The sequence below is a fragment of the Varroa jacobsoni genome, unplaced genomic scaffold (genome assembly GCF_002532875.2).
Source record: "Varroa jacobsoni isolate VJ856 unplaced genomic scaffold, vjacob_1.0 scaffold_118, whole genome shotgun sequence".
Lineage (NCBI taxonomy): Eukaryota > Metazoa > Arthropoda > Arachnida > Mesostigmata > Varroidae > Varroa > Varroa jacobsoni.
In genome coordinates, this window is record NW_019213020.1 from 74,200 (window position 1) to 101,717 (window position 27,518).

Genomic DNA, 27,518 nt, shown 5'->3' on the forward strand with positions numbered 1-27,518 from the left:
TAGCGGCGTAAACGCATAGTTCTTGAAATAGAGCTATGCATTTTCGAAGCTAATTATTTTAAAATAAGAAGTCTATATCTTTTATTGATTATTATAAATTGGATTCCTATGCACCTTGATTGCAAGTTATATATGCCGTAAGGCTAAACCATTGGTATTAAAGCCATAGATATATATCAAAAAACATTGCTTTTGGCTGAGAATCTGTTTATTGGAGAAGCTAGTAATGATATATTCATCCGAAGGATAAAGTTCTGTCTTACTGAGCCCATATCTGACATCAGAAACGAACATTCGTAATAGTAATATATGAAAAATAGTTTATTTTCATTCACAAATTAATGCACCTGTTATAAACAAAAACAAATCATTTCAATATTAACACATGTACTGTTTTCATTCATGTTATAATATTAACAGTATATATATATATATATATATATATTCCCCTGTTTTCTTTTGTCTCACTAAATATAATTTACTTTGTAAAATAAACACAATAATTAAATAAGTGTATCATCTAAACGAGTATAATTCAGTCATCTGTTTGTGAAAATATTGCTTTTCTCGTCGTGCTTTCCATGCACCGCCAAGTCGTGGCTTTCATTCTTTATGTAGACCTTTCCGTGTCACATTCAAATATAATCCTTTTTGTTCTTTTGTTTCTTTTAATCAAAGTTGTTGTTTATTTACTGCGCAAAACATTACCCTATAGCTACACACACACATATCTGTACACACACATACGTCTAAACGTATTATCTCTTTAAAAACGTATTGCCGAAATTTTGCCCTGCTGTCTCGCGATTCAATCTAGACGATGAGCAACTATTAGCTCTGGAAATATGATTTCACCGACGCAAGGGTATTAAGGAAGTCCTTAATACAGCATAAATTTACGTTTCCTGCAGGCTGACTTCAAAAGGACATGTATATTTCATCATAAGCAGTGTCTTGTAGACCGGTCATATTAATAGCTTTTCTATTTCTCATATTGTGGCTAATACTGACGTATAAGGGTCACAGGCACGTTCACGAACATAAAATTATCTCCACGTATATCCAGGTACGCCTCTTATTAGGAAGTATAAAGCGATTCTTTCCTGTAGCAAATTCAGTAGTCGTGCTTGTTACTGCTCGTTTTAGCAATCAATGCAATAATAAGCACCAACGCTGCTTTTTCGTTTTTTTTTCCACCTCAATCCATTTTCTATTTTCATTTTTTCATACAGCTATTGGCTGGCTGCGCGCTTAAAGCTAATAACCATAATGACAGTTTATGGACATATAACAAAACAATTACCAACAAAACAACGATAATACGAAATTCGTTTTTATATGACTTTGACAACTTAGGGTATCACTATCAAACTTATGCCCACCGCACACGTATCGCGAGATTAACGTATACTTTGCAGTGCTCTACTCATTACATCTATAGACAATTCATAATAATGTCAACGATTTCAATATCTCACTTATCTAATTATGTGGTTGGCTTATGTGGCACCTCTTATCGTCATAAAAAGGCAAAGCTCGCTTCGGCATTTATTGTTAGCCTGTTTAAATCGTGACATTAAACTAATATCAGACGAGATGAGAATATACTCATTATTTCATTGCGCCACGTATGTTGAAATTACCAATACATTTAGTCAGCATTCAGCATAAACAGTGAAGGCTAAGATCGAACGTCTACCGCCACTTTTCCTATGAAGTATCACACCTATCACTATACATTCGCAGGCAATGGCTGTAACGAGCTCTTACAATCTACAAACGGCTTTAACAACAATCAGACTATGAATAGCTAATCAGTAGCAGTGCTCGTCTATTCTTTGTAGTAACTCTGTTGCTAACTTTTCTATATATAAAATACAACGATCTAATAACAACCTTTCCGTCCGCCATGATTATGAAATTCATTGTTAACATTGTCGTCAATCATATATTTTATACAACACGTGTATCTTCTATCCCTTGAACCAAGATAAGCTCATAGAAGTTATGCTTGAACTTGGTGAATCATTTCTGTTTTTCGTCTAGTTTTTCAGCGGTGGACCTATCACTAGTGATTGGGGTCGTCGAACTAGCCGTAGGTCCTGCTAGGTTCAGTTTCGTGGTGAGCTCTTTTTGTTTCGAGCTTTCCCTTTTCTGACGGGCTAAAACTAGCACGAACATTGCTGTTTCATAAAACGTGAACTGACATGCGGACATGGCCATTGCCTTCATACAGGATGGTACATAGCCCTTAAAGAAGCCTAACGGACCTTCCGTTTCAAAGACAGAACGTGCGCAGCTTACTAGCCCTTCGTAATTCCCAAATTTGTGCGTGTGGTCTTGAAATCCTTGCACCTGCAAAAGGGAACGGTGATAGCCTGATGAAACACATTGGATATACACCAGATTAAAATTTTTTTATTATATTCTGTCTAGATACTAAACTTTACGATTAAGAGATTCTACAATCTACCATTGTGTTGCTTATCAGCTGAATAAAGAACTGATTTGAATTGCTATTTACTATTTGAACATACCTGTAAGCGCTTTTTGATAAGATCAAAAGGATAAACAAGTGTCTTCCCTGCAAAACCAGCCAATGCACCTGAGGCAATATTTGAGGGTACATATGGTATATCGTCAAAAATCGCACGGAAAAGATAGTAAAAACTGAAACACGCCCCATTGTACGGTGTAACCTGTAAAAGACACATCTTTATATTGCAATGGTGTTACATTAACACTTCTAAATGGTTAGAAATCGATAATTTGACGAAATATTTTTATTGAAAATTTATAATGCACCCAAGCAATTTGAAACCGGTAGGTTCCTTTGGGAAAACACGATATCCGATTAAATACGTACGAAAATAAGGATAACTTAAGTCTGCACATATATTTTTAACCTTATGATTTATTATCAAAGAAAAAAAATTATAAACTTGTCATGTCATTATCTAATCATTTACCTGAAGAATATTGGAGAAAAACCCCTTGTAGAAGGCCAGAGGACCCTCCCGACGTCGCATCGTTACGATGGCATTGAACATGCCTGAGTACGTCTTTGGTTCACCCTGAGCCACCAATCTAGTGCGTAAAACATCCAACGGGTGAGCTATAGTCATGGCCATACCTCCGCCAACAGCCCCGCTAAAATCAAACAATGGTAATCGAAGAAACGAAAAAACGATCATTTATTTTGAGGAAAGTAACACAAAGTACGACGCACCCATTTGGTGCTCTTTAGGCATACTATTTACTTTAGAAAACCACTTTCAAAATTGGACACATCCTGTCACGTCTTTAAGTGGCACCTGTTGCGTATCCTGGCTGCGATTGCCGTATTTTGATGTAACTACGGCTTGATTTTGCAGTGTTTTTTGTCGACAATTTTTACCTAAGAAAAGTTAAGTTCAAGCACACAGGACGAATAAAACCATCCTTGGGTCCATACCTCTTTTTAATTAATTCCGTAATTATTTAGAAAATCGCGTGAATCAAGGATTCTTGGGTTCCTCACTCCTTATAGGTTAAACATGGAACAGAGCTGAATGACTCCAGTCGCCTTAACGGCTTAATAGTTCTCAGACCAAAAGCACTTTTGTTGGCTACCATGCAGCTTCCTACAACAAAGGCTTAACAAGGTTTAGCGTCCAAATAGACGATGAAAACGCGTTCGCGTATCGAGAACCTTCGCAAATAATGTCTTTCCCAAAAATGCGGTAAGACTTTACACAATATGCGTGCACTGAGTAGTTAGGAAACAACTAAATCTACGAGTACATGGTTTCCGTAGAGCAGTAAAAAGCTCACAGGTTTGAAACGAGGTGGTTTGGCACGCTACTCTGCACCGAAATGTATCGTAACCTCGCTATTACGACGATCATCCTATCAATATGGTCGCCACAGATCTACAAAGTTTAAACAATACAAACCGCTGTCAGTGTCGTTGTACCATTAAAATTGAAGGATGAGATTGTACAGCGACTAGCAAAACGGTCGGTATAAAAACCTCAAAGCAAAACACGCGCACCTTTGTGTTCAGGCTTTGCCAACAGTAAGACTGTGAGCCGGTTCATCATTGTTAGAATGGCTGATCTCGTGCCTCAAAGCCGACAGACCTCCGTGGAGGATGGGTTTGATATTGACGACCTCGTCCCTTGGCCACCGGCCCCGATGACGTAAGCGCTTCCCGGATTGCAGTAACATCAAGGTACTCTTTTGTTTAGTTTGATACGTTTATGATGCATTGAACATTTCTGTTTGCCATGTCTACGCTGTGGGTTTAATACTTTTATTCATCTACCTTTTAGTTAATCGCTATGGGTCCCTAACGCCATCGGGCGAAGTGGGGAAAGTTCCAACAAAAAAGATAACAAATTGCCTTGGAAATTTACCTTATTCGCATAGTTAACAGCACAGTGTCTTTGGCGTTACATTTAGGTGTATGATACGAACCTAACACTATTTGAATAGCTTATTTTCCATTTATTTCGCACAGTGTAATGAGTTAACAATGTGGTAGGCACAGCTGATGCAGGCTACATTTTGTGATTTTCATTAAGTTTGCTGCAGAAATTAATTAAAAACCAAACAAATATGTAGCTTACCAAATAAAATTAGACATGAGATCGTTTCTGTTGGGGTAAAGTGTGTTCTTCGTGTACTCGAACCCGTAAAACTGGATGCCTCCATAGACGATACTTAACGTCTGCGCTGGTATGTTACCCTTCCAGAAGGCTGTGATACCTGAAGCGGCACATAAAGAAAGATAATATAAGTTAAACCCGTTAACTGCTCTACCTACACAATGTACATACGTCATTAGGATGTAACGTGGAAGTGCCATTTCTTATAGCGCCAGCTTCTGTTTGGCGGCAGCGTAACTGCAATACAGTTAGTATTGATAAGGTTTCGCACCCCAAACCGCAATCCAGCAAACATTGTATGATTCAAATTTGTAAATTATTGGGATGAATCTATCTGAGTCAATCCCTAATTAAGAAAAATAAAGATATACAAAAAAAACTATCTAGCTAACTGATCTGGATAATTTTTTCAAAAAAAAAAAAACTAAAAAACGATTTTCCGTCGTTTTCATCTGGTGCTTAAGCTATTAGATATTACTTCGGAAATAAATAGCGTTTCGTCAACACTATCGAATAACTGATTTGAATCAAATAATCATAATTTTTTTTACCTTCTTCTTTCAGGATAAGGCGACAAGCCTGCTTTATCCCTGAGTACTTTGCCGAGTCGCAGTTCTTCGTAATGGGATCTAGTTGTAGCTGGAATTTAGAAAAATACGTAAGTAGAATTAAGTAAGCAACTAATTTTTATATTCTCATACAGATGAGCGTTGCTGACTTAAGGCAATAACGCTCTTTTTTTGGAATTACTTTTTTCTTAAACTGAGTGCACCTTCTCGACTGTATACTGTTCGTAACATGTTCCCGATTAAAAAACATTTAAACCTCATATATATATTTTTGGAGACAATTATGTAGTCAAGCCTCTATAGTGAAAGAGTGATTCATTTCTAACTTCCTTGAAAACTCTTATACATTGCGGTGCTTGCTATTCAACTAAGCGTGTACTATGATATAGTGGTTTTGATATACCTTGTGGCTTGAATATAACTTGAATAACACTTCTCCAAGAACGATCAAACATAGAAGCTTGTTTTAACTCTCTGATAATCAGCTAAAGGCAAAGGTAACTAATAACTTGAAACATGACGCAATGCGTTCGTCCTGACACAAAATAACCGATTTGATGCGTATTCTCAATATTCTCAGATTCTCAACAACTCGGTATTCTCGCTTCACGTAAACATCAAAACAGTAAAACGATATTAACATCCGGCTTCCGTTCACATAAAATAAAACGATAATTTTTAATGTTTTTATGTTATATGCTCATTGAATTCGACAAACATCCTCATATTATGCGTAACGGAATAATTTAAATGGCTGCTTTCGAATCTAACCTGAAAGCGAATTTTGAGAACGTCGAACGGTTGACAAACACATCGAGTAAGAAATCCCGATATGGAACCAGCCACGAAATGCAGTGCTAAGGTGTCTTTCTCTTTGGTGGGCCCCGATTTTGTGGCCGACGTTCCACCTACCTTTAGATGGCTAGACATGTCTTCGTAGTTAGAGCAATTGGGGGACGATGCTAATAGATTCGGATGGACTTCCTGAGGGTACTGTTGAAATTGAACACGATATCAGCTTCAATAAATCAGCTCAGATTGTGAGTAAACGTCGAAATTGCAGGTGTATCATGTTAAGATTAAATCGTTTCCCAACTGGTGATATAAGCAACACCAAAATAATGTAACTAGTACCACCGATATTAATATAGACGATACTATATGTATAACGAGAAGAGAGCCACAGTTGCGGCAGATATGTGAAAAACAAGTCCCGTACAAATCCAGCGACAGATTTCAATTTTATATGCGCCTCACGTCACCTGCTACGCCAGCGCTTTGCTATTAGGTTATTAGGAGAACTTTCCCTTCTGAATCGAAAGAAACAAATACAGACTGGCGACGATGATGAAGCGCCTTTTGATCTTGCCATAAAAAAGAGGTCTCCATGACGGTACGTGTCTGCTTACGAACCTAAGGCAGAGCGCTTTCTAGGTGTGTGCTAGAAACCGGGACTAGACGCAACGCTTGTGTTAGATTAGCCAGCCCTCTGATGTAGTTTATATGACTTAAGGAAGATTTTTTGAGTTAACCTTGATGGAGTTGTTTCAAAACATTAATATTACATACCATATTAACTATAAAGGTCGCGAGCAATTGTTAGCATTTTCAAATTAGCTAATCTATTGCATTGTTATAAAACGTATTCTACAAATGGTACGTTGGCACTCTTATAGAGTTGCACGACTGTCAGGTTTACGAGGAAGTTTTTAACACAAACAAAACAGCAAGCAGTTTCTGTTCTATCTGTTTCAACTGTTTAACAAATCAGTACTAAAATATTAACGTTTGCACACAGATATACAAAATCATTGGACTTAACTGAACTTCTACTAAATTATATATAATATAGATAGATTAACTAGATTCATCGAATACGGCTTCCAGTCATTTTAACTGAAAGTGCCTTCAGCGTAAAAGTACACTGTACTTGGACAAATAGATGTTTGAACATGTGAAATCATTGGCTTCATCGAATCATAAAGACTTTTGGATTCTTTTTAAGGTTTTACAAAGCGTAAACCTAAATGGATAAAGTATAACTACAATAATGATCGTAAAAACCTTTTAATAAGCAATTCTTTGAACGAACTTTCTGACAACTACAAAGGGGCATCGTGCATTATAGTTTGATATTTTCATATTTATGTATCTTTAAAAGATACCTCTTGGGCAGTTGAAGAACTCATCTCAAGCTGAATTTCATTCGATTCCACACTTCACTCATTACTGCTACTCTCTGAAAAGTTATGAAATCGATAACCAGACAGTTATGTGCACGAGGTTATTGCGTTCGATTTGTATTTACATTGGAGAGTCACCAAAACAACTATCATAACAAATATGTAACGTGCTGGCTTACTGAGAAAGCAAGGTTGATTTTAATTTCAGTTCATTTATATTCTGTGAATATATCTGCCATTGAAAAATAATTTTAAGGCCAATCGGCTCCAGGAATTGAATAAAATACAAAACACGCTCGTTCTCCATTGTTAAGTATAGGGTAATGCTCACACCCTCTGAGATATATATATCTCTATATATATATATATATATATATATTGTGGAGTTATATATAACTCCACAATATTATTACTTTATGCAAATAACACGTGAGTTATAAACCTTCATCGAAATCTGCCTAAGGAGAAAGAAAGAGGCGCACCGTCTAAGCGAAATAAACCTATAACCAGCCTCGTCGAGTAAATAAATTATTAGCTATTTGTTAACAGTGAAGCACAAACGGACAAGGTCTCATGAAACCATTTTATACGTTTTGATGGTCTCCTTTGAGCCTGAGGTTTAAAAGTCGTACTTTTAATCGCATCAAACCTTTTTCACAAAGTGTAACTATTATTTTATTGTTACAAACCTAGGTCCACTATATTTTTTGTCTCAATAACGTTAACGCCATTCTCAACTTACTCTACCCTTAAACTGCATAACAACGTGTTACCCGCATTTCCCGGATCTGCCATGCACTAACAATTCTATAGAATTATATGCGTGAAGCCGCATAGAAAGTATACACCCTCGTTTATTTGTTTACCTAAAGCGTTTTGTAGCTTGTTTGTGTTGCATCGGTCACAAAAAAAGCCTTTGAAGAATTGAAGAAAATGATAACCATATATAACGGTAGTTATTCAGAAATTTACTATTCATATCCAGCAGTGAGCTGTGCTAATTTGCTACCGGTAGATATATGGGCTAAACGAAAATAGCGTTTGAACCACATACTTGTGACTGTTAATCAAATTCAGATTTCCTAAGAAGGCGAACTTTTACTGTGTAATACTTGCTTTGTACTTGCGTTAAACGCGCACACATGATACAGACCCCGACGATCTCACTCAATTTTCGTCACGACAAATAATTACAGTTTTTTCTCAGACAATTTTCCTACTTAAGCACGCAAGCAAGCTTGCTATAAAATTGTCAATGCTACACCGATAGGAAAAATGGAATGTTCAAATGAGAAAATAATAAACGAAAAAGAGTCCGCGTGGGAACTCTCTAGGGGGCGCCAACATGGGTGGACGTTAATCGTTAGAGTTTAGCCTTGAACACGACTTAATAGCTGTCTGATTATGTGCACAAACTGGCAAAAGTTTGAAATGGCAATAGTGAACATTGCCCAGCACTTCTGTACTCACCTCTGAGTCGAGCGGGGCTTCGACTTCGCATAGAGAATCACTTTGCAAAAGTTACCCACTCACCGATAGAAAAGAAAAACACCACATGATTCGGCAATGAACTTCCCTCTCTCAAGTAGGTGACGGAAGTCGTCTGCTACAGAGAATGTATTGGTGGTAGAGAATGGAGTAGGATGAACTGCAGAAACTGCTTTCCAGGCCTATGAAAAATAGTCCGCAATGCATTAGCCCACCAAATACCCGCTACGAACATTTAAATGTGGCTCTAAACTATGAAGGAGTAATTTTTTTCGGCGATGGATGATAAAAGAAAACAAAGATACTCTTGTATAGTGTACTTGCAAAATTGTGAATTCTGAGTATTCATGTTTTTTAAACCAATATATTAAATTTAGATTACCGTTAGTCCATAACAAACGCATAGTCTACATAGAACCAGTAAATCTAAATGCTCGGTTCTGTTAAAGTATGCTAAACGGAATTTAGTACTCAAAGATGAAAATTTACTTTTATAACTCTTTATTTGTTAGCGTAGAGGAAACAAGATAGATATTATGTATATTCTACGATTTTACAGAGATAACGGACTTTGGATGAATAAGATTGTGAGTTTCACTGATTTCTGTCGGAGCGTAAAGAGCGACGATTATGTGAATACAGAGCCGCCATAAGATGATAATTAAAGGAGCGACTGCACCTTCTATGCATATTATTCTCAGTATTTGAGCCTCGAACGTCATCGACGAATAAAAATATGTTTTTGTATGAATCCGGAAGTTCTTTTATTAAAAAAAATCAGGTGCACCACATTGTTGCACTACTCATTTTATGAGCTTAGAATGCTGGCAGTGAGGCGTAATAAAAAATGTATTACGTGCTAAAAAAAAGGAGGTATACCCAACTACAACATCTGTAATCAATAACAGTTAAATCGAATATCTTTGTATTTTTCACTGAGTGAATAAGTTGTCTCCTTTTTGCAGTTCGAATCGTCTTCTCTACATAACATCGTAGTTGTTCAACACCTTTTTTATTGGTTATTTCTTGTTGTAGAAACCTCATTTTTGTATTTTCTCAATAAAAGTCATTCACTGTCCACTTTAATGGACCAATAGAGTAAAATATGCAATTTATAAAGCTTGATATATGCATGTAAATAGCACATTTTCTCTATAACAACTACGACTAGCACAATCTGTGTAAAACAAACTAAATTACGCTTGTGAAATTCTACTTTCGTATTTGAACAAATAAAACTTTTCGTTAAAAACAGAGTTACGATAGAACTTCATTAAATGGGGCTAAGCCTATAATAATTCTAACCCTGGTCTCACACACGGTACAGAGAATTATAGTTTTACCTCAACGGTATTTCAAATAGAAAACACAACTCTACCAAACTCGCACATTTACAACTGATATTTTTGTTTAAGACATTCCTAGCAAATAATATGATACAGTAGTATAGAATAGTACCTATTCTCCCATACGTTCCCTTATAAATAGAGCTTAATTTAGTTTTTTGACAAGATGAGAAATTATAATCAAGTTGAGTTGGTATGTACACCGTTTTGCAGTATCAATAAAGAAAATAATTAAATCTATGCCAAATTTGCCAGTTTGACTGATATTGATCTCACACTAATCTTCTAATTCGCTTCCAAGCAATCCTCGAATGATCAAAATGTTTGACGGCTCATGTAAATACTATCATGAACCTACATGAATTAGGATCCTGTTAAATCAGGACACCGTTTACAATGATACCATGATACTTTCTGCTAGCATATTCAGAGACTGTTTGAAGACACTGAAGAATTTTGCTTCGATTCCATCGAAAATTGATCTAGTTTATATTACATGTTATAATGGTGAGTTCTGAAAACATCAAATTATGCGTATCGAATATAATGTTAGCTCACGCACATCAAATACTTCGGGTAAGCAATATTTAAATTATACGCGGCAAAAGAACTACAATACTGGTCGAAGATGTTAGCAGTCATGTCTTATCTCACTCTCTTTTTAAAAAGTTCTATCCGGCATGTAGCACCTTGGCACAGACCGCGAAATACATGTCATAACCGCAAAACGTCAAATAAATTACTAAACAATTTTTAGGCATATACTGTATGCAGTAACTGTAATGTACATAATTTTCCTTTGTGTAAATGAAAATGACTCCAATTTAATATAGAAAGATTGTATACCCAAGAGACCATTATACATCACACATTGCGCTAACGTAGAATGACCCATACCAATCTAACTTTTTCAATGACATTCATATATAACAACATTATAGACAATCATTTGTCATCAATCAATTAAAATATTAATCTCTATCAACTACAGATTCTGGATTGCTGCTAGTAAATATACATTTTTTGCATGATCGCGGTACTTGGGTAATGGGTTGCGATTTTCCATAAGCGATGGCTTCTGAAAACAGATACGATTTTGTTATTTACTCACTTAATTGAACCGCTGCTAATTTTAAACTGCGTTTGGCAAAAAATAAAAATGTGTTGATATTGTATGGTCAAGCTCACACATTTGTAATCGGCGAATAGAAAAACGCCTTTATAGTTTTGGTTAAATAAATGGAATGTTTAATTTCAAGTTGAAATATCTATAAATAAATATAATAAATTAAACCTATGAATGATTCACTTAGTCTAACCGCATTTCGATTGGTTTGAGATACGACAAGTCATTTTTCTATTCTTGATTCAAATAAGTTCCGTGCTTTCCAAAAGATTTTTTGTTCCTTTAATGAAAGATAAACCAATAAGCAAACGACTTGCAATCACTTTATTATATATGAAATTCCGCGACCGTGACATTTCGCAAACCATTCCCTGTAACAAAGTTACCTACCAAAAAACGCAATGGTGTGTAGAACAGCGCATTTCCACGCTACGATTGGCAACTTTACCTTATGAGAGTCCATGCTGCTCGATTCACCCCCCGGATCCCTCTCATCCTTTGCGCCTTTACCAGAATCGGTTCATGGCAGACGCCTATCCAGATTAGCAACCTCTTTAGCCTGCGTAGCGGCAACGTCCGGTCTATCCGGGTGAATCGTTCGCAGGTGTCGCAAAAGGGAACCGGCCAGCTTCATGGTCGATGTACAAAGCGGACACGAAAATATGCGACCATTATGCCTGCACCAGCATTGTAACACGTACACTTTAGTGGATACGATACAGCTTCTTCATTATTACGTTAAAGCTAAGATAATGCATTAGTTTACAGAGCTTTGAGCCCGTTTGATACAGAAAATAAGCGCTTGTGTACAAAACGTGTAAAGGATAAAAACATAAAAAAGAGCTTTTTATAAAAAAAAATTCATGTTGGCAATAGTTACAGGTGGCGCTGATGTTTCCTCAGTTGGTAAACACGATGAAATGCAGCTGGGCAAAGCGAACACCGATGTTCCCTTGGAGCTCCTTGATGGTCCAGTGAGTGCAACTCTAAAGACTCTTTTGACGTAAAGCTACGTTTACATTCTCCGCACCAAAATTTCACTGACTAACATAATATACAAGCAGAAAATTATCCAAAATTAGGTATTATATTTCAAAAATGAAGTTATGTACAGTTCAAAGCCACCATGATTAGTATGGGTCCATTTGCTGTCCACTAAAATACAGCATCGACTCAAAGGAAACTAACGTCACTTAGAAAACGCACTGTAAATAAGTCAATTTATAGATACAACCATTTAACATTTAACTATAATCGTCTATAGGTTATAGAAAAAATACATACAGTTTAATAAGAGCAGTTTATGAGGAAAGCAAAAACCTCTAAGTGCTAGGTACTCCTAAGCGCCATTATGTATTGTAAGATCCTATTTTAAAATTCGAAAAATTGTCTATGGCCTACGCTTATTTGTCACTGTCTGTTTAAAGCAATTTTTGTCGACTAATAAGGTGTACTGCATCGACGAATCCACTGAAAAATGTAAGCGACAGTCATTTTTTGAGAGGATAATTTAACTGCTTAGCGCTGTAGATGAAATTACAACTATGTAGAATTGAGGTAACTACTGACATTAGTTTTGGCAATTTCATCTAATTTGCTTAGCGTAAATTGATACTCGTATCAATGCAAATATGAAGATTGCTAGGAACGAAGAATACTTCTACGTGTAGTTGTTATAACAAGCAAAACTGCGATTCTTTGCATTGATTTTTACAAGAATAAATCTTATCACCGTATGACAAGAGGTTACAAGAGCTCTGCGAAAAAAAATACAATAGATTAGATTACAATATATGTATATGGATTTGTTTGTATATTTCTAAACAATAAATCCGTAAGGAAAATAAAAGTAGTGCCTCGAATGCGAATGACAGATAGAACTCGAAATAATTATTTTGAGGCTTCCCATTATACGCTATTTATTGTAACTGTTACGAGTAACGTTATATAATTTTACCTGATGGGAGGAAATTAAGTGTTTCTCAAGATTTATCTTCTGGTTGTAACCCTTTTCGCAATGCGGGCATCGGAAGCGGTAGTTTGTGCTATGGCTACGCAGATGAACCCGTAAGCTACTCCTGGAAGACAATCCTTTACCGCATCTGTGAAAGCACACCATTGACACTCATAAGAAAGGGAATCTTCGCCGTTTACTCACGTGACATTGAAACAGCGGCTATTGCACATAGAAAACATTGCTTTAACTTCTACGGTATGGTCGCGAACACCTAGAAGTGACGTGTAGTGTACGTAAACGGGGCGTATACATTGAGCACTTTGAAATGCTTCTCGTGAAGATAGATAGGCATTCCTAGTCAAAGCATCGCATAGAAGATTGAAATTTGTTATGGCGCCATAGGACACAATTTACTGCATTAATCGTCAAAAGCATAATTAAGTATTCATCATGGCATCCACAGGTATGTAAGAGACACTCACATGTAGCAACAATGGGTGCTGTTTGTCGTAACTCTTTCTGCTGATGGATATGATAATACCGCAGTACCCGAAACGTCTTTTCCTTCGGCTGCTTCATTACTGAGCACTTTTACATCAGGCAGTGGTAAGCTCTGTTGTTGTTGCTGCTGCTGCTGCCGTTCTCGATGACGCTGATGTGTGGCCTTGTGCCCTTCGAGGCCATCTTGACGATGAAAAGATTTTCCACATTCTGCACAATTGAATGCAGGGTTAGTATGCCTTAATCTGTGCTTGTTTAGTGACGACGTTGAGGATAGAAATGCCCCGCAGGTCTGAAAACCGACGAGCGAACATTCGACCTTAACAATAACTACTATCCTTAATTATCTTATTTTCTATGTCAGGCACCTAAAAGATGCCAGACATGGCATTACACCAGTTACCTGGCTGATAGCATCAATTTGATTATTAGCATTATATCAATTAGAATATGGCGCAAGTGAAGTTTTCAAATAGAAGGGTTACGCTATGCATAGTCTTTTTGATACCTCACAGACGAAGCCGGGCGCTGTTGTCTCCAGATCAATTTCCCTCAAACCTTCTTCTCCTTTGACAAGACAAAGGTGATACTGTAGAGACGATTGCAAGTAAAATGATTGCTCGCAACGTTCGCACTGAAATTAGAAATGGTATTTAATCAAAATCTGTAAATCGCATACGAAAATAGATTATTGGAGATTTTTTGAATTTTGAGGAAATGCTCATCTAGATTAATGCAGGTCGAGTCAAAAAGAGCTGGAGTTCGAATTTTGACTTGCCAGCGGGGAGTCTTGGCCTTTTTTGAAAACCTCGCATTTGTTTTTTTATGACATCAACGCTGCGTGCATCGCCAGATCTGCTTAAGGTTTTGGCGACAAGAATCTGGAATCACTGGTTCGAGTACTGCTCTGCGACTAGGCATAAATGTTACACAGTTGTCTCCCTCCGAAATGCATGCTGAAAGAGTTGGGTAAAATAAGAAAAAAGATGGTGTGCTTCGTCCCTCAAAGTATGTAGATACTTTCATAATAAATATGAGGGCGGTATTACATATCGTAATACATCCGAATAGATGAACATATTCACCTTATATGGTCGTCGATACCCTTGACAACCTAACCGTAAATGCACCTCTGTCGAGATCAGGTTGCCGATATCGATTTCGCAAACGTCGCAATGGTGTTCGATGCTTAGTTCACGGCTGGCCCGAAGACAAGGACATGCATGAGAAACTACCAATGACGCTAACCTAAAATTAAAGCATTAATAAGTATAAACAATTTTTCTTTTATTAGAAGTAATTCATAATATACAATTAAACAGTTATCATAAGATTTCATTTATTTATATACAAACAATAATAACATAGCTTAGGGTATTACGGATTTGCAGGCAAAAACACTTACAGTGTAGTGAATAAGTCTTTTTTGTTTATTCTAAAAAATAGAAAAGTATTTCAAAAATGGCTATATGAAGACATCAGTACTACTAAATCAGTGAATCATCGTTTTCAATTAAAATCTATAGTTTGCACCAAAATATTGATTCAACGTTTCACTCACTTTTGGTCCCTATATAGATAATAGACCTACGGAAAGCAGTTACTTGTTCCTCCTGTCCCTTTACAGAAAACTACTAACTGTCATCAATGGCGAGAACACAACTCGTTCATGTGCGCACATGTTCTGCGTACCTGAAACGCGCCCTGCAGAGTGGACACTCGTGCTCAAGTAGGTGGCTGAGCACATGACGGCGGTATTCCGGCAGAGATGTCAGAACTAAACCACAGTAACGGCACGCTCCTAAATCAGGTATGTCACCGTTCCTTGACTAATGACACGTTTAGATTTGAAGTTAAACCATGACATCTGACCCAATAATAAAGCTAAATACGTGACTTAAAAGCATAAATAATACTGATGAAAAATGCCTTGTATGTAACTCTAAATAATCGTTATTTCCATGCCATGTAATCTTACCATTTGACATGCGCGGACATGGCTGCGCAGCGTGGCGCTACTTGAGAGCCACTTCAAACATATGTGGCAAGCTGCACCGCTGCGCATAACCGAGCTAGTTGATGTACTACCGGTACTGGAAAGGTTAGTAAATCGTTCGACAACCTCCAATTCAATTCGGCCACCCGACGTAGCACTGTCTATTGTCGCTAAAGTGTCCACAGCCTCTTGTTCATATTCTAGGGCATCTTCTGAGATTTCGGGTCTCGTCTCACATGCAGTACTATCAACGACCCCCATTGACCCTCGCACTATTACGGCCTGCCCACGTGACGAGTCAATGTCCAAGGAACGAGCAAGGTTTGCTTTCCCCTTATTTTGTCCAGATGTTTCTGCACCGATAGAATGTAAGTCAACAATTAATTTTTGTGGTGAAGTAGGCTGTTCCGTCTCATGCAACAAATTTTGGTTTACAGACTGTACCGTGACGTTTTCTACGACTTGTAGTCCAGTAGCTCCGCTATCACAAAGAATGAGATGCTTGTCAACTACAGTGTTCAAACCAAAATCGCATGTGTTTCTATGCGCATCCTGAATATGTTTTTGAAACTTAGATTCCCTGTCGAAGCAAACTGCACAGCTTGCGCAGATGTATGGTGCGACTTCACTCGATGTTTCATTTTCGTTACTACTTCGAATTTTCCTTCGCTTTATGGAGGCTGAATGCGAAATCTTGCTCCAAACGCGTTTTTTCTCGGCTGCTATTATTTTATCTGAAAATATCAACATATACTTTAAAAATTAAGGTTTCGCTAATAGGCCATATTTCCTTTAGCACTAACGAAAAATTCATCCCAAACCTAGTCGGCATGTTCACATGTCTAACAGGAATAGGTCAATTTATTAGAAAAAAACTGATTATTAATTACGTTATGTAGTCACCTACCGATAGAAGTTTTGTACGATGGAGAGTAGGCAGCTTCAAGTCGTTCTCCTTTTCTGATCTCTCTTGAAGCAACAAAGTAAATTTTTCCGTCATACTCGACCACCAACAGATTTGTTGCGCTGACTGATGATGTTAATCCATCAGACGGTATCTGATTCTTTTTACATATCGGTACCAACATCATCCAGTTGCAAACGGTCGGATCAAATGTATCGTACCATAAGGGCAGGCGGCTCCGATTTTGTATGTTCTGATAATAAAATATACATATCAAATGCACTTTTTACTGTGGTTATAGCGTATTCATAACACGAACCCAATGCTAAACATGAATGCATTTCTGTTCGGCCTCGACCTGAGCATTATTGGTGACACCGACTATTATTTTAGAAATTATACTTCACCATCGTTGCGTAACGTACAAGTTTCTCCACTACGGATTTTTCAGAATTTATTTGAGTTAAACGCGTACTGTTTTGAACTTACTGCTAGCTTAATGCGCGGATTTCCTCGAAGTCGACGAGTCTTTGATGTATCGAGAGGGCCAAACCATGTACCTCTCAATAAATTCTCTTTGGCTTCTACCCATTCGCCACGATGTAATCCTAGCATATTAGAAGCAGCATCCTCGTCAGTATTCTGAGAGGCCTTCGATAAGGCGAGACATGATGGCAAACTAAGCTGAGCCTTGGTTGGGATTACACTGTCCTTTACCAGCCTCGTAGCCTTAAGAGCAATTAGATCGCATCCGTCTTCGTGATGACTGCTGTGTCCACACACTCCACAAACTAGAATTATTCACATTGCGTGTATAAATGTCCGTACGACGATTTACGTCGAGACTGCACTATGCCAACTTCTCAGCCAACCATACATGGCCGCTGGAGCTTTGCGTTTTTTTTGATAAAACGACAACATTTTTATTGAGTTTGATGTCAAATGCAGAATTTCTAAGACTTATTGAGCATACCTCATAGATGTGCACATTTCATACCAATATCTTCTAATAGTGCTACCTAGGTTGAAGTATTCATATTTGTGAACCGAACAAATAACTACTCAAATAAATTACCAAGTTACAAAACTTGCTTATGTGATACCTATAGAATGGCTCCCATATGTACAAGATTTGGTTGACTTAACCGGTATTTATACATATTATAAGAGTAAAATTATAAAATACGTTAAAAATGTTAAAATTGTAGCAAGCTTTATCTTCGGTTTTATTATGGCTGCCAACTCGCGGGCCTTTTTGCTTGTAGCAGACGTCGTTATGTCTGTAATGTTTACAAACTTTATCTCTGTTTCTATGCTGCCAAGAAATTGCATGTTAGGTCTGTTCAACAGGGCAGGTGGACCTTTTGTCTAGTAGTTAATTTTGTGCTGCAAAATTGATAATGGGAAAAGGCTACAATAATTTCATGTGTAAAAAGGATTTTCATCCTTCGTCTATAGAAAACCTCAAAAGAGTAAGTGCTGTTCGTTGAAATTTTTCAACCAAACTGTCTAAATTCTTCCATATAACTAAGTATTTGTTGCAGTATTTCTTCTGATATGATTGCGATGACGATTAAATTGGCAATAATAATTATTTGCTTTGCAAATGAATAAAAGAGTTATATTCACTATTTGAGCATAGTCAACATTCCAAATCATTATGATTGCTTGCCACAGCCAGAAGTGTGTAGTGACTGGTGGCTGCGACTATGATATCCAGGATATCGTTAGATATCTTATACATTAATTTGATCTCTTTAGCTTCTTCCCCTACAACGGTAGACGCCAAAGACCTCATGTGGTGTACACTATTGTGTACACCACATGAGGCATTAGCTCTTTCACTGGCTAAAACTCAGTGGCCAATTTGATGGTCTAAGAGGTTTAATCAAATATAGCTTTTCTTCGATAAGGCTATAACTCTTTCGTGAAGACGCGTATCATTTGCTAATATATAACTTTTGTCTCCATAAGGTAATTAGGTCTGGAAGGCGGAGCAGGCTGCAGAGGCCGAAAAGCGCAAACAGGAAGACCTCAAAGCTCAATATGAGAAAGAACAAAATCTCTACAATAATAGGTGAATCATAGCCTTAGCATATGTATCAACAAATTATGCTATTCTTTCCCATTGGGCAGATGGGTGCATACCTATGGGGTAATGTGTGTACAGGTTTCATCATGTCATTTGTCCAACTCAAAGATTCCCATAATACAGGCAACACAAGTGTTTGTATTGTGATTCGTTGGATAATTTCGAATGTATATAAAATGCACATGCATTTATAGAATTTTAGTAGGGTTATCATTTTTTATGTACGTTTGCTACACAGGTCAATGGTGTCAACGGAATCGAAAGGAAAGCTTTCCTTAAACTTCATGTATGACGCCCCACCAGGTCTCAAAAGAGAACAGAAGGATGAAGGTGATAAAGCTGAACCCCGTTTCGAATGGCAGAGAAAATATCAAGCTCCTCGAGAAAGCTGGGCCAAAGGTAACAGGGTTGTCACGTAATCCAAAACATGTGCACTTTAACAATGTGGCAATTAGTGATGGCTAAACTAAAACTCTAGAATCAGACCTCGAGGTGCAGAAAACGTGTATGAAATCAGGGTAATTTAGCCAAGTTGTCTACTTCAGGACGATATAGTTATCCTGTTTAATTTCGCTTTCGAATACTGCGACTGATCTTAGTGCAAGGAAGAATTTGGTTAAAAAAACGCATTTTACTTGGGCCGAACTACTGAAGGGAAACGGCAGGTTGCAATAAGAGATTTGGTGAAGGCTTAGTTAGAAGTCAATTTATTGCGGACAGAGGTATTGGTCTACTCGTTCATCAAATGGGAATCAGTTAGATTTGCTAAATTTGGAGCTAGTGGTGCCGTAAGCTAAATACTAAAAATTCGGTAATCAGAATTGTTCAAACACGTATTCCTAGATTGGTATAAAATAGGCAGTTTCTTTCAACATACCAATATAGCTCACCTTAGTGATGAAATATACAACATGCATTTGTCGGAATGTGCACCAGGATTGTTTAGGGTTTGTTCTCTGCGTTAGTAATAAACATGAATTCAATTTGTGTAGGAAACGAGGACATCCGAGACCAGCCGTTTGGCATTCAGGTTCGCAACGTGAAGTGTTTAAAATGCGGCAAATGGGGTCATATCAACACCGATCGAGAGTGTCCCCGCTACGCCGAGGTATAAGCACTAGCTCTAGCCGTACCGTAATTACTATTACACAAAGATAAAGAATAGTTTATCTTAGTTGAAAATATTTTACACAATTATTGCCGGATTTCTGACTTCAGCATGAATTGATTCAGCATGAAATGTATACTATATAATGTACTCTAAATAAAAACAAGATTTTCTGTTTCGATACGGATCAACATGATGGTTCTATGACAGCGCAAACGAAATAACTACCTGTTATCTGAGCGTGTAATCGACAATCTCAGCAATGAATAACGAAATATTTTCTGTGGTATACCTAATTTTTTAGACTCAGGGTGTGCGTGAAAAGAAAGAGGTAACGCAGGATCCGATCGAACTAATGCTTATGATGCAAGAAGAGCAAAAACTCCGTCTTAAACAGGGTGCAATCGGTATGGTTCTCCTCTTACAATGCATACTACATGCATCTTTGTCATGTTGCAGCAACTAATATGTATACTTTAGAAACACTTTACTGCAAAAAATGCTATATTATTATACATTTTACAAAAGCATCTATATTACATTTATCAGGTTGTCATTTTGTTACTGGACTTTTACGGCGCATTGGAACCTGGTGTAACTTCATTGTCAATATTGTTCTTTACAGACTACGAAAAAATTAGGTATTATTAATATATTTAGTCATCACGTTCTTTATTGCACTGTAAAAATACACACGGTGATCACTTATTGGAAGGCTCTTCTCAGTATTAGTATAAAACTTTTCTAGGAACATTTCGGTGTACATAAATGGTCTTTTGAAGTATGACTGATCTCTGTTTTTGTTGTTCTAATTCACAGCCCGAGGTCTGGACGTAGAGCAGGAAATGGTTGCTGAAAATTTAGGCACGCAGGCTGAGGAGGAGGAGGTGCTTCGTAGGATGTCCCTTAAAGATAAAAAAAAGCTTCTTAAAAAGCTCGAGAAGCTCGAACGTAAAAAGCAAAAAAAAAACAAGAAAGACAAGAAAAAGAAAAAGGACAGAAAAAAAGAGAAAAGAGCAAAAAAGGACAAACGAAATAAAAAAGAAACGAGAGAAAGAGGGCACCGAGAAAACAGTGAACCTTCCTCTACTTCTGTGAGTGACACCGGGGCAGAAAGATTAGATCCTGCTTCGCGAAAGAGATCACGCAGCCCTGACTCAAAGAGTCAGGACAGCATTCGAAGCTCAGCTGAACGCGTTGCAAGAAACATTATTCCAGGTAGTTCTGATGGAAAAGAATCGGCTACACGGGCATTCAGTAACCGTAGGGATGGGCTGCTCCACAGGAATAGGCAAAGCCCGGTTGCTCTCAGAAGACTATCGAGAAGTCCTAGAGATAATCGTCAAATTAGCCCGATGCCGTCCCTCAGTGACGGTAGGCCACGGAAAATCCGAGATGGGGATGAGGGCGGTAAGCAGATTACAAGCCCAAAAGTTAATGGGTACAGTCGGGATATAAGCCCGAAATTGACGATTCGAACTAATTTAACCAAAAACGACTTACGAAAACAACGATATGAGGGCAAAAATTATAGTAAACAAAGGCATCTTCCTAGAAGATTTGCGCATTTTAAAGGTGCGGAACGCTCTCCGAGAAGAGTAAGATCAAGGTCTCCTGTCAGACGGTCCCTTTCTCCAAAACGGCAGAGAAAAATAAATCGTACCCGACCATCGCCAATGAGAAAACAGGCTTTTTCCAAAAAAAACGCAAGTTCGTCTCGAAGTCTTTCTCGTTCGCCGCTTCGGGGTCGATCGCAATCGTCGGATGTAGACCCATTCAATAAAGCCTATAGAAAACATAAGCCCTCTAGAAGCACGTCGAGCGAGAGTCAATCGGGGCCATCAGAACGAAGATTTACCTCACCTCTAAATATCAAACGAAGGAGACACGGTAGCGACTCCGATGAGTAGTCGGTAACCTCATTGAATGCTACAATTTGGCACGACTTATTCCGCTTATGAAAAGTGCTGTCTCGACTCGACTTACGATTCGCGAGCTTGATCAACAGTAGATATAGTTTTGAAAATATATTTTAAAAGAAATCTTCAGAACTGTGTACAATCTAAAGGGATGTTATTTTCCCATCCAAAGGTGGGTCTGATTTCAGCGTATTTAATGCTAAGTTAGATTAAATGTGCGTAGTTACCTCAAGTTTGGGGATTTTATCCTTATTTGTTCATGATACATTAAAATGCATGGGTGCATTGCAATGAATGAAGAAGGCAACTGAAATTTAGTACGAAATGAGACTTTATTCTCGAAAAATACTTATCTTTGAAAGCCTATAGACCCAGCGTTGCTTACACTGAGAACGAAAAACCTCATAATGAACTTCAATCCATAACCTGGCATGTACTATGCGTACAAATAAGAACCGAAGATTGTTTTCAACAAACAGATACAATGCCGTATGACAAAGTATAAATGTTCTTGCAAAATAGTATGATGTGCCATCAGTATAACATATTTAATCCCACATTAAACATGTCGTATTAAGCGCAGCTATGCAGTACGTCGGTATACAAAACACAGTGTGCGATTTTTCTTTTGTGTAGACAGATTCAATGTAAATATGGTACTGTACAAATAATTTCCATTTGTATATATAATAAACGAATAAAAGTATGTCTTAGAATCCACAATTAATTGACTCAGCACTCGACCACGCATATTGACAGAAGTGTTACAGAACTTCGTTCTGAGCAAAAACGTTGAATGCTTAACCACAGGATTGCCCTTACTGGAAGTTTCCTTATAGGTAGATACTTAGCATTAGAATAAAGCACACGTGAAGCAATTACCTATCTGATACGAGCAATAAGCTTTTAATTTAATATATTCAGTGTAGATTTGCACAACTGCTTGCTACTCTATTCGAATTTGTGGTTCAGGAACTTATTATTATGATTATTTCTACAACAAAATATAAAATTTAATGTATAAATGATTTTGGTGGTATTGTATTGCTCGTTTCATTATTTTCCGTAGGTTTCTGCTACATAAAAAAAAAAAAGTTTGTGCAACGCATTGACTAACGTTTTGCATATACTTTATTCGTTTTGAAGTTCACTGAGAACCCGACCAATTCGGTAATGTTTTACGTATATGCTCTTTTTTTTCCCTGTGAGCTTATTTCGGTTAGAACTGAGATCATGACTGACGTAGTGAACATGCAGCATGTAACGTTTATGACCTGTCGAATTTTAGCGCATTGAGCTCTCAGGAATAAGCGGAAATACCTTGTGAGATGAACGTTGCTCTAGTCATATGCGGAATGTAGGATATAATTTTGGGCGGGTTTGATACACCGAGCACCCAGCTGCACAGCAAAAATCTCATCGGGGTTCTTTTGATGCGCTTCCCTGAATCGTGCTTCATCACATGGCTCATTCGATCAAGGGCTTTTCACAGCCACTAACCCAACCAAAGTCAGTAGCCCCAGAGTGTTTCAAATCCACGAGGATTATTACAGATAGCCTACTGTAGCTTTGTCTTAAGCCACCACTCGTTGGCTCTCCGCAAATCTTGAGAGTGAGAGAATAAGGATCAACCAAACGCATGAATAATATTTTCAAGAGAAGACTGCTTATCAGGATTCAACGTCAAAATCACAGGTTAGGTTGTAATATTACCTTAGCAAAAATACCGAGTGCTTTTGAACATGATTGTTCACTCAGCGGCGCTCCCAAAGGAAATCGATTTTGAATTCCACGTACATCCATAAATTTTCGAAATATTACCGGTATTTAAAGTCAATATAAGGTTAATAATTACTTCTTCCAGCAAAAAAGGTAAGCATTACACTACGCACACATTGTTGAAAGTCAAGAGTGATGTTGTGGCCATTTTCTTTCCGCAAGGCAATGACTAGATATTAAAACGAATTATTTTTCAAATTGCAATTTGGCTTTCTAACAAGGCTTCGAAGTTGTGGATATCTCAGATCGAACATCCTGTCATATAACCAATTTTTCTGGATAATACTCGTATGTCAATCTGAAAATTCAGATTTCATGTTCAGTTTTATTGCGTTTCTAATGGCAGATTAATCTTCTTTCCTGAGGCTCTCTAATGCTAGACAGACCCTTGGGAATAGCTCGTCATAAGGGAATAAACAAAACGTAATGATATGCACCTAATGAAGCTAAGGCAATCATCACCTTGCAGTTCGAGATAGAACTTCGTTTTTCGAAACGCGTAAAGCGATTGGCTGGCGGAAAACTTACGTTTGTTGGATGGTTCGGAAAGCATTTTCGGCTAGACACACTTTTTGGCAAATCAACAGTCAAATAGTAATTCAAGCACGAAAATGAGTCACTACTGCGTAATTCGTTTCAATTCACATCGCTGTCCTTAATTTACACAGAATTTTTACTATTTTGCTTACATCTGCAACAAGCATAAGCAGACGGAAAACGCGATCGTAATTCAAACAACAGAGCGGCATGTGACCAACATCAAGCCTGTCGTTTCTGCCGTGGACGCAAAATTCTCGAGCTTTCACCGGTAAGTGCCAGCATGCATTGAGCACTGCAGTAATACTGATTTATTATATTTGTATAAGCTAGGGTAATGCATTTGTATCCGGAAAATAGTGACCGTTGCTGCTAATCGTTCGCTTTGTACTTATTGTGGCTTGTCCATGGTTAGATTCTATCGGAGTACGGCTGGCGTAGCAGTTGTCTGAACAATCACCTGCATCCTCGGTCTTTATTTAAGTGTTTCTTAACTAATATTTTTTTATTATCACGGTACATCTCGTTAGTAACAGCGGTCCTCAGACAGCGTCGAAAACATTACGCTGGCAACCATCTTCCTATTGCCCTCGAAAATACATGTATATGCTATTAATGGCCAAGCAGTCGATCCTGTATACTGATAACAGCGCCATAGCGGTACAATCAGTAGGGCAGAGAGGGTACCCGATCGCGCTGCTGCGACAAATCGCTTCTGTGTAATGTTATTGTTTTGCGTGGCGTATTTCGAAATCGGCGCGCGTTTTTCGGTCCGCGCCCATCCGAGTGGTCTGGTGGCGGCGATGGTTAGACGCGGCGTTGCTTCGAAACGTTGCAGCCGACCTTGTCCCCGTCGCCTGCTGCCTTTGGGCTCGGTTTCGAAATCGTGTTGTCGTCGTTTTTTGTATTGATCCGCAGTTCAGCTCGTCCCAACCCAGGCAGGCGCATGCTACTGGCTGGTAGTTACGGGCTAGCTGTGGCACAGACGGCCAGAAGACGGAGGGCAGCCTTCCCGTTTACCGATCGCTGCTCAGTGTTGCTGTGATGTTTTTTCTATAATCCAACTAAGTCTATGTACACCCTTGAACGTAACCTACTTTCGGGCTGCCCCTCGATTTCCAGTGGCTTCTACACACAACAAACACAGGTTAGTAGACCGAGTTGAAAGTTCAGCGGTTGTCGCAGGAACATTAGTAGTACCGACGTTTTCATTAAAGCCATCTCTCGGCTAATGCCTACGTTGGTGAGGCCGTTCGTATTAATGGTAGCAGTAGTTGTAGTAGCATTGCAGGTGCGTGCGAAGGCGTGCGTCGCTATGTGATGGAATGTATGTAAACGAGCGAACCCCCGGTTGTAAGAGTGCTCATGAATTTGTTTCTCGTCGATAACTTCTCTGTAGATAATTGTTGCTGTGGCCGTTACGACTGTTAAGCTCTGAGGAGCGAACAGTACACGGCGCAGCTCTATGGAGTGGAAGGCGGTGACCGCTAGGCCTCGTGGGTTGAGTGCTCTCCAGCGTTTACAGGGGATGGGTCAGGTTTGTGTGTAAATAACTGTCGATAATTTATTCTATATAATTAGATGACACGATACTTAGAAAGGGAACAGCTAGGAATACAGCACCGTAAAAGTGCACTATGCAAGTGTTGCCCAGCAACAGTGATTCAGCACTGGAAGCATCGGGCTCTGAATCAACGCAGGCGCGCTATCTAGCTAGTTTTATAGATGATTCTAGATAGCACGACAGGATTCAGTCGCAATGTGCTATAACGTTGCGCTACTTAGCGCGAGATGTTAAACGTTCAAAATGTGAATCTTCCAGCAAACGTTTGTCAGCGTCGCGTTTCGTTGCCCTGTCCATGTGACTGAGTTGTGACTGCGATCAGTTCACTCGTGTTCAAGTCAGGCATCGTGGTGGGCAACATTTAATTCGATTCGATACGATACGAACTTCTTTCCTTCGCTTCTGGTGTCCGACAGCGTCTTGTTATATATGTACACACTAGCGTGGTTCTTTAAGACAAGGTAGCTGTTCATGTCTTTGCACGGCAATAATTTATACAGCAAATGACTGGATAAAAGAAAAAGATAAAAAAAAGAGTGCACACTGCACTGCGATATCACATTGCGAAACTTTGCCAACAAAGTCATCAACTTGAGAGACTATGAGAGAATAGAACAATGGTATGATATGTGCTGTTCAGTTAAATTTCCTATCTCAATGATTTGCTTTAATGAAACAACTGATTGGCGAATGGATAGCTAGAAGTGAAGTCATTCTTTGCCCATCTCAGTAAGTCGTAGAGAACCGAATAGGCAGTGTCTGATCTGGTACATAGCAACCGAAACGGTATATTGGTGCACTGTGTGTCGGTGGCGGTAGGAGCAAGGGTCTCGGCGTTGTATGATACGTCTACACATAAATCGCAAAAGCGCAGTGACTACTACAAGTAATAGTTATCATACAACCACTGGTGCTCCTTCGATCAGTACCATTGCTAACAACTACGGTCGGTTGCTGCTATGGGATGGGATGGTTGCTCAACGACCCGGCCGGTCTGTCGGTCGGACGCTCGTTCGCGTCATGACAACGGTGAATGCCACCAGCAGCCAGTCAACAACAACGAGCCGCTTCCACAACCAGCCAGTTAGTTATCTGCTGACAGCCAACCCGGCACTGCGCAAATTTCGAAAGCAACAAAAACAATACACCAACGGAACAGGCGTGTACATAATAGAGAGACGAAACACTAATGCGATAATCATGGACAAAACGGGGTGACGTTATTGAGTACGTTGAGACAGCAGGAAAGTGGTCAAGTGCTGTGAAAATCGGGATTGTTTCTTTTTCCCAGTATATGCATAAAGGGTGAGAGTCCCACAGTATCGGACTCTCAGTATCGATCTGCATAATGCATTTGCCCTTAACCTCCAAAAAAAAAAATATGCATAGACTGTTAAGTCATGTGTGGTACAGTCACGAATACTTTTTAGTTTAATAATATTTTGTTACCATCGTATTCATCTTTGCACTGTTTGCTGTCATTGGTTATATACTAAGACTTTTGTGGTTTCGCCTCTGCAGTGTCTCTAATTTTTCCTTACTGGATAGATTAAGTTCTTAGTATACGACGTTGGGTTATGATCGAGGGAAAGCGCTTACTGAAATTTTGCGATAGAAAAGTCTCCGAGGTACTCTCACTTGCAATAGAAATTCGCGTAGTTCATATCTGCGAATTACATCATCATACAATTAAACCTGCTCAAACTAGATTGCCATTGCAGCACACTCGGTGCGAACAAGGCTGTGTTGCTGACGTTCGTATCGCTGTAGTTTTCTCGAGAGACATCCTATATATATAGT

At 38.5% G+C, this 27,518-nt stretch overlaps 4 protein-coding genes and 1 long non-coding RNA gene across 9 annotated transcripts in view; 3 read left to right on the forward strand and 2 right to left on the reverse strand.

The window, feature by feature from the left end:
• Positions 1 to 300: 300 nt before the first annotated feature.
• On the reverse strand, positions 301 to 9,019 carry LOC111266548 (mitochondrial thiamine pyrophosphate carrier). 2 transcript variants are annotated; one of them, XM_022844122.2, is made up of 8 exons: positions 8,872 to 9,019; positions 7,384 to 7,457; positions 5,990 to 6,211; positions 5,201 to 5,288; positions 4,611 to 4,749; positions 2,970 to 3,150; positions 2,538 to 2,699; positions 301 to 2,355 (listed from the first exon to the last, which is right to left on the reverse strand). In XM_022844122.2, the coding sequence occupies exons 2-8, from the start codon at positions 7,405 to 7,407 to the stop codon at positions 2,026 to 2,028; spliced, it is 1,146 nt and encodes a 381-aa protein (XP_022699857.1). In that variant the 5' UTR covers positions 7,408 to 7,457; positions 8,872 to 9,019; the 3' UTR covers positions 301 to 2,025. The 2 variants fall into 2 exon arrangements, with proteins under 2 accessions (XP_022699857.1, XP_022699871.1); XM_022844136.2 differs by lacking the exon at positions 8,872 to 9,019 and adding an exon at positions 8,456 to 8,474.
• LOC111266588 (uncharacterized) lies at positions 4,090 to 10,145 on the forward strand. Its single transcript, XR_002684165.2, has 3 exons — positions 4,090 to 4,213; positions 5,214 to 5,307; positions 9,449 to 10,145. It is a non-coding gene; the product is annotated as an uncharacterized LOC111266588 (long non-coding RNA).
• On the reverse strand, positions 9,368 to 24,314 carry LOC111266498 (uncharacterized). The gene is made up of 12 exons (XM_022844033.2): positions 24,146 to 24,314; positions 17,209 to 17,510; positions 16,723 to 16,972; positions 15,798 to 16,549; positions 15,512 to 15,648; positions 14,905 to 15,067; positions 14,328 to 14,453; positions 13,801 to 14,111; positions 13,319 to 13,463; positions 12,242 to 12,405; positions 11,810 to 12,038; positions 9,368 to 11,313 (listed from the first exon to the last, which is right to left on the reverse strand). The coding sequence occupies exons 1-11, from the start codon at positions 24,168 to 24,170 to the stop codon at positions 11,882 to 11,884; spliced, it is 2,532 nt and encodes an 843-aa protein (XP_022699768.1). The 5' UTR covers positions 24,171 to 24,314; the 3' UTR covers positions 9,368 to 11,313; positions 11,810 to 11,881.
• LOC111266506 (uncharacterized) lies at positions 17,557 to 22,728 on the forward strand. Of its 2 annotated transcripts, none has more exons than XM_022844044.2 (6): positions 17,557 to 18,191; positions 18,702 to 18,796; positions 19,050 to 19,210; positions 19,804 to 19,919; positions 20,224 to 20,326; positions 20,739 to 22,728. In XM_022844044.2, the coding sequence occupies exons 1-6, from the start codon at positions 18,120 to 18,122 to the stop codon at positions 21,827 to 21,829; spliced, it is 1,638 nt and encodes a 545-aa protein (XP_022699779.1). In that variant the 5' UTR covers positions 17,557 to 18,119; the 3' UTR covers positions 21,830 to 22,728. The 2 variants fall into 2 exon arrangements, with proteins under 2 accessions (XP_022699779.1, XP_022699786.1); XM_022844051.2 differs by having other exon boundaries at positions 17,560 to 18,191; positions 18,694 to 18,796.
• A 49-nt stretch (positions 24,315 to 24,363) lies between the features above and the next one.
• mei-P26 (E3 ubiquitin-protein ligase meiotic P26) overlaps positions 24,364 to 27,518 on the forward strand; it is a 16,330-nt gene continuing 13,175 nt past the window's right edge. Inside the window, exon 1 of one of the 3 annotated variants that reach the window (XM_022844011.2) lies at positions 24,364 to 24,425. The gene's annotated coding sequence lies outside the window, so the exon portion shown is untranslated. Of the gene's footprint in view, positions 24,426 to 24,861; positions 25,692 to 27,518 lie in introns of those variants that run through there. The other 2 variants (XM_022844021.2, XM_022844003.2) reach the window with 2 other exon arrangements.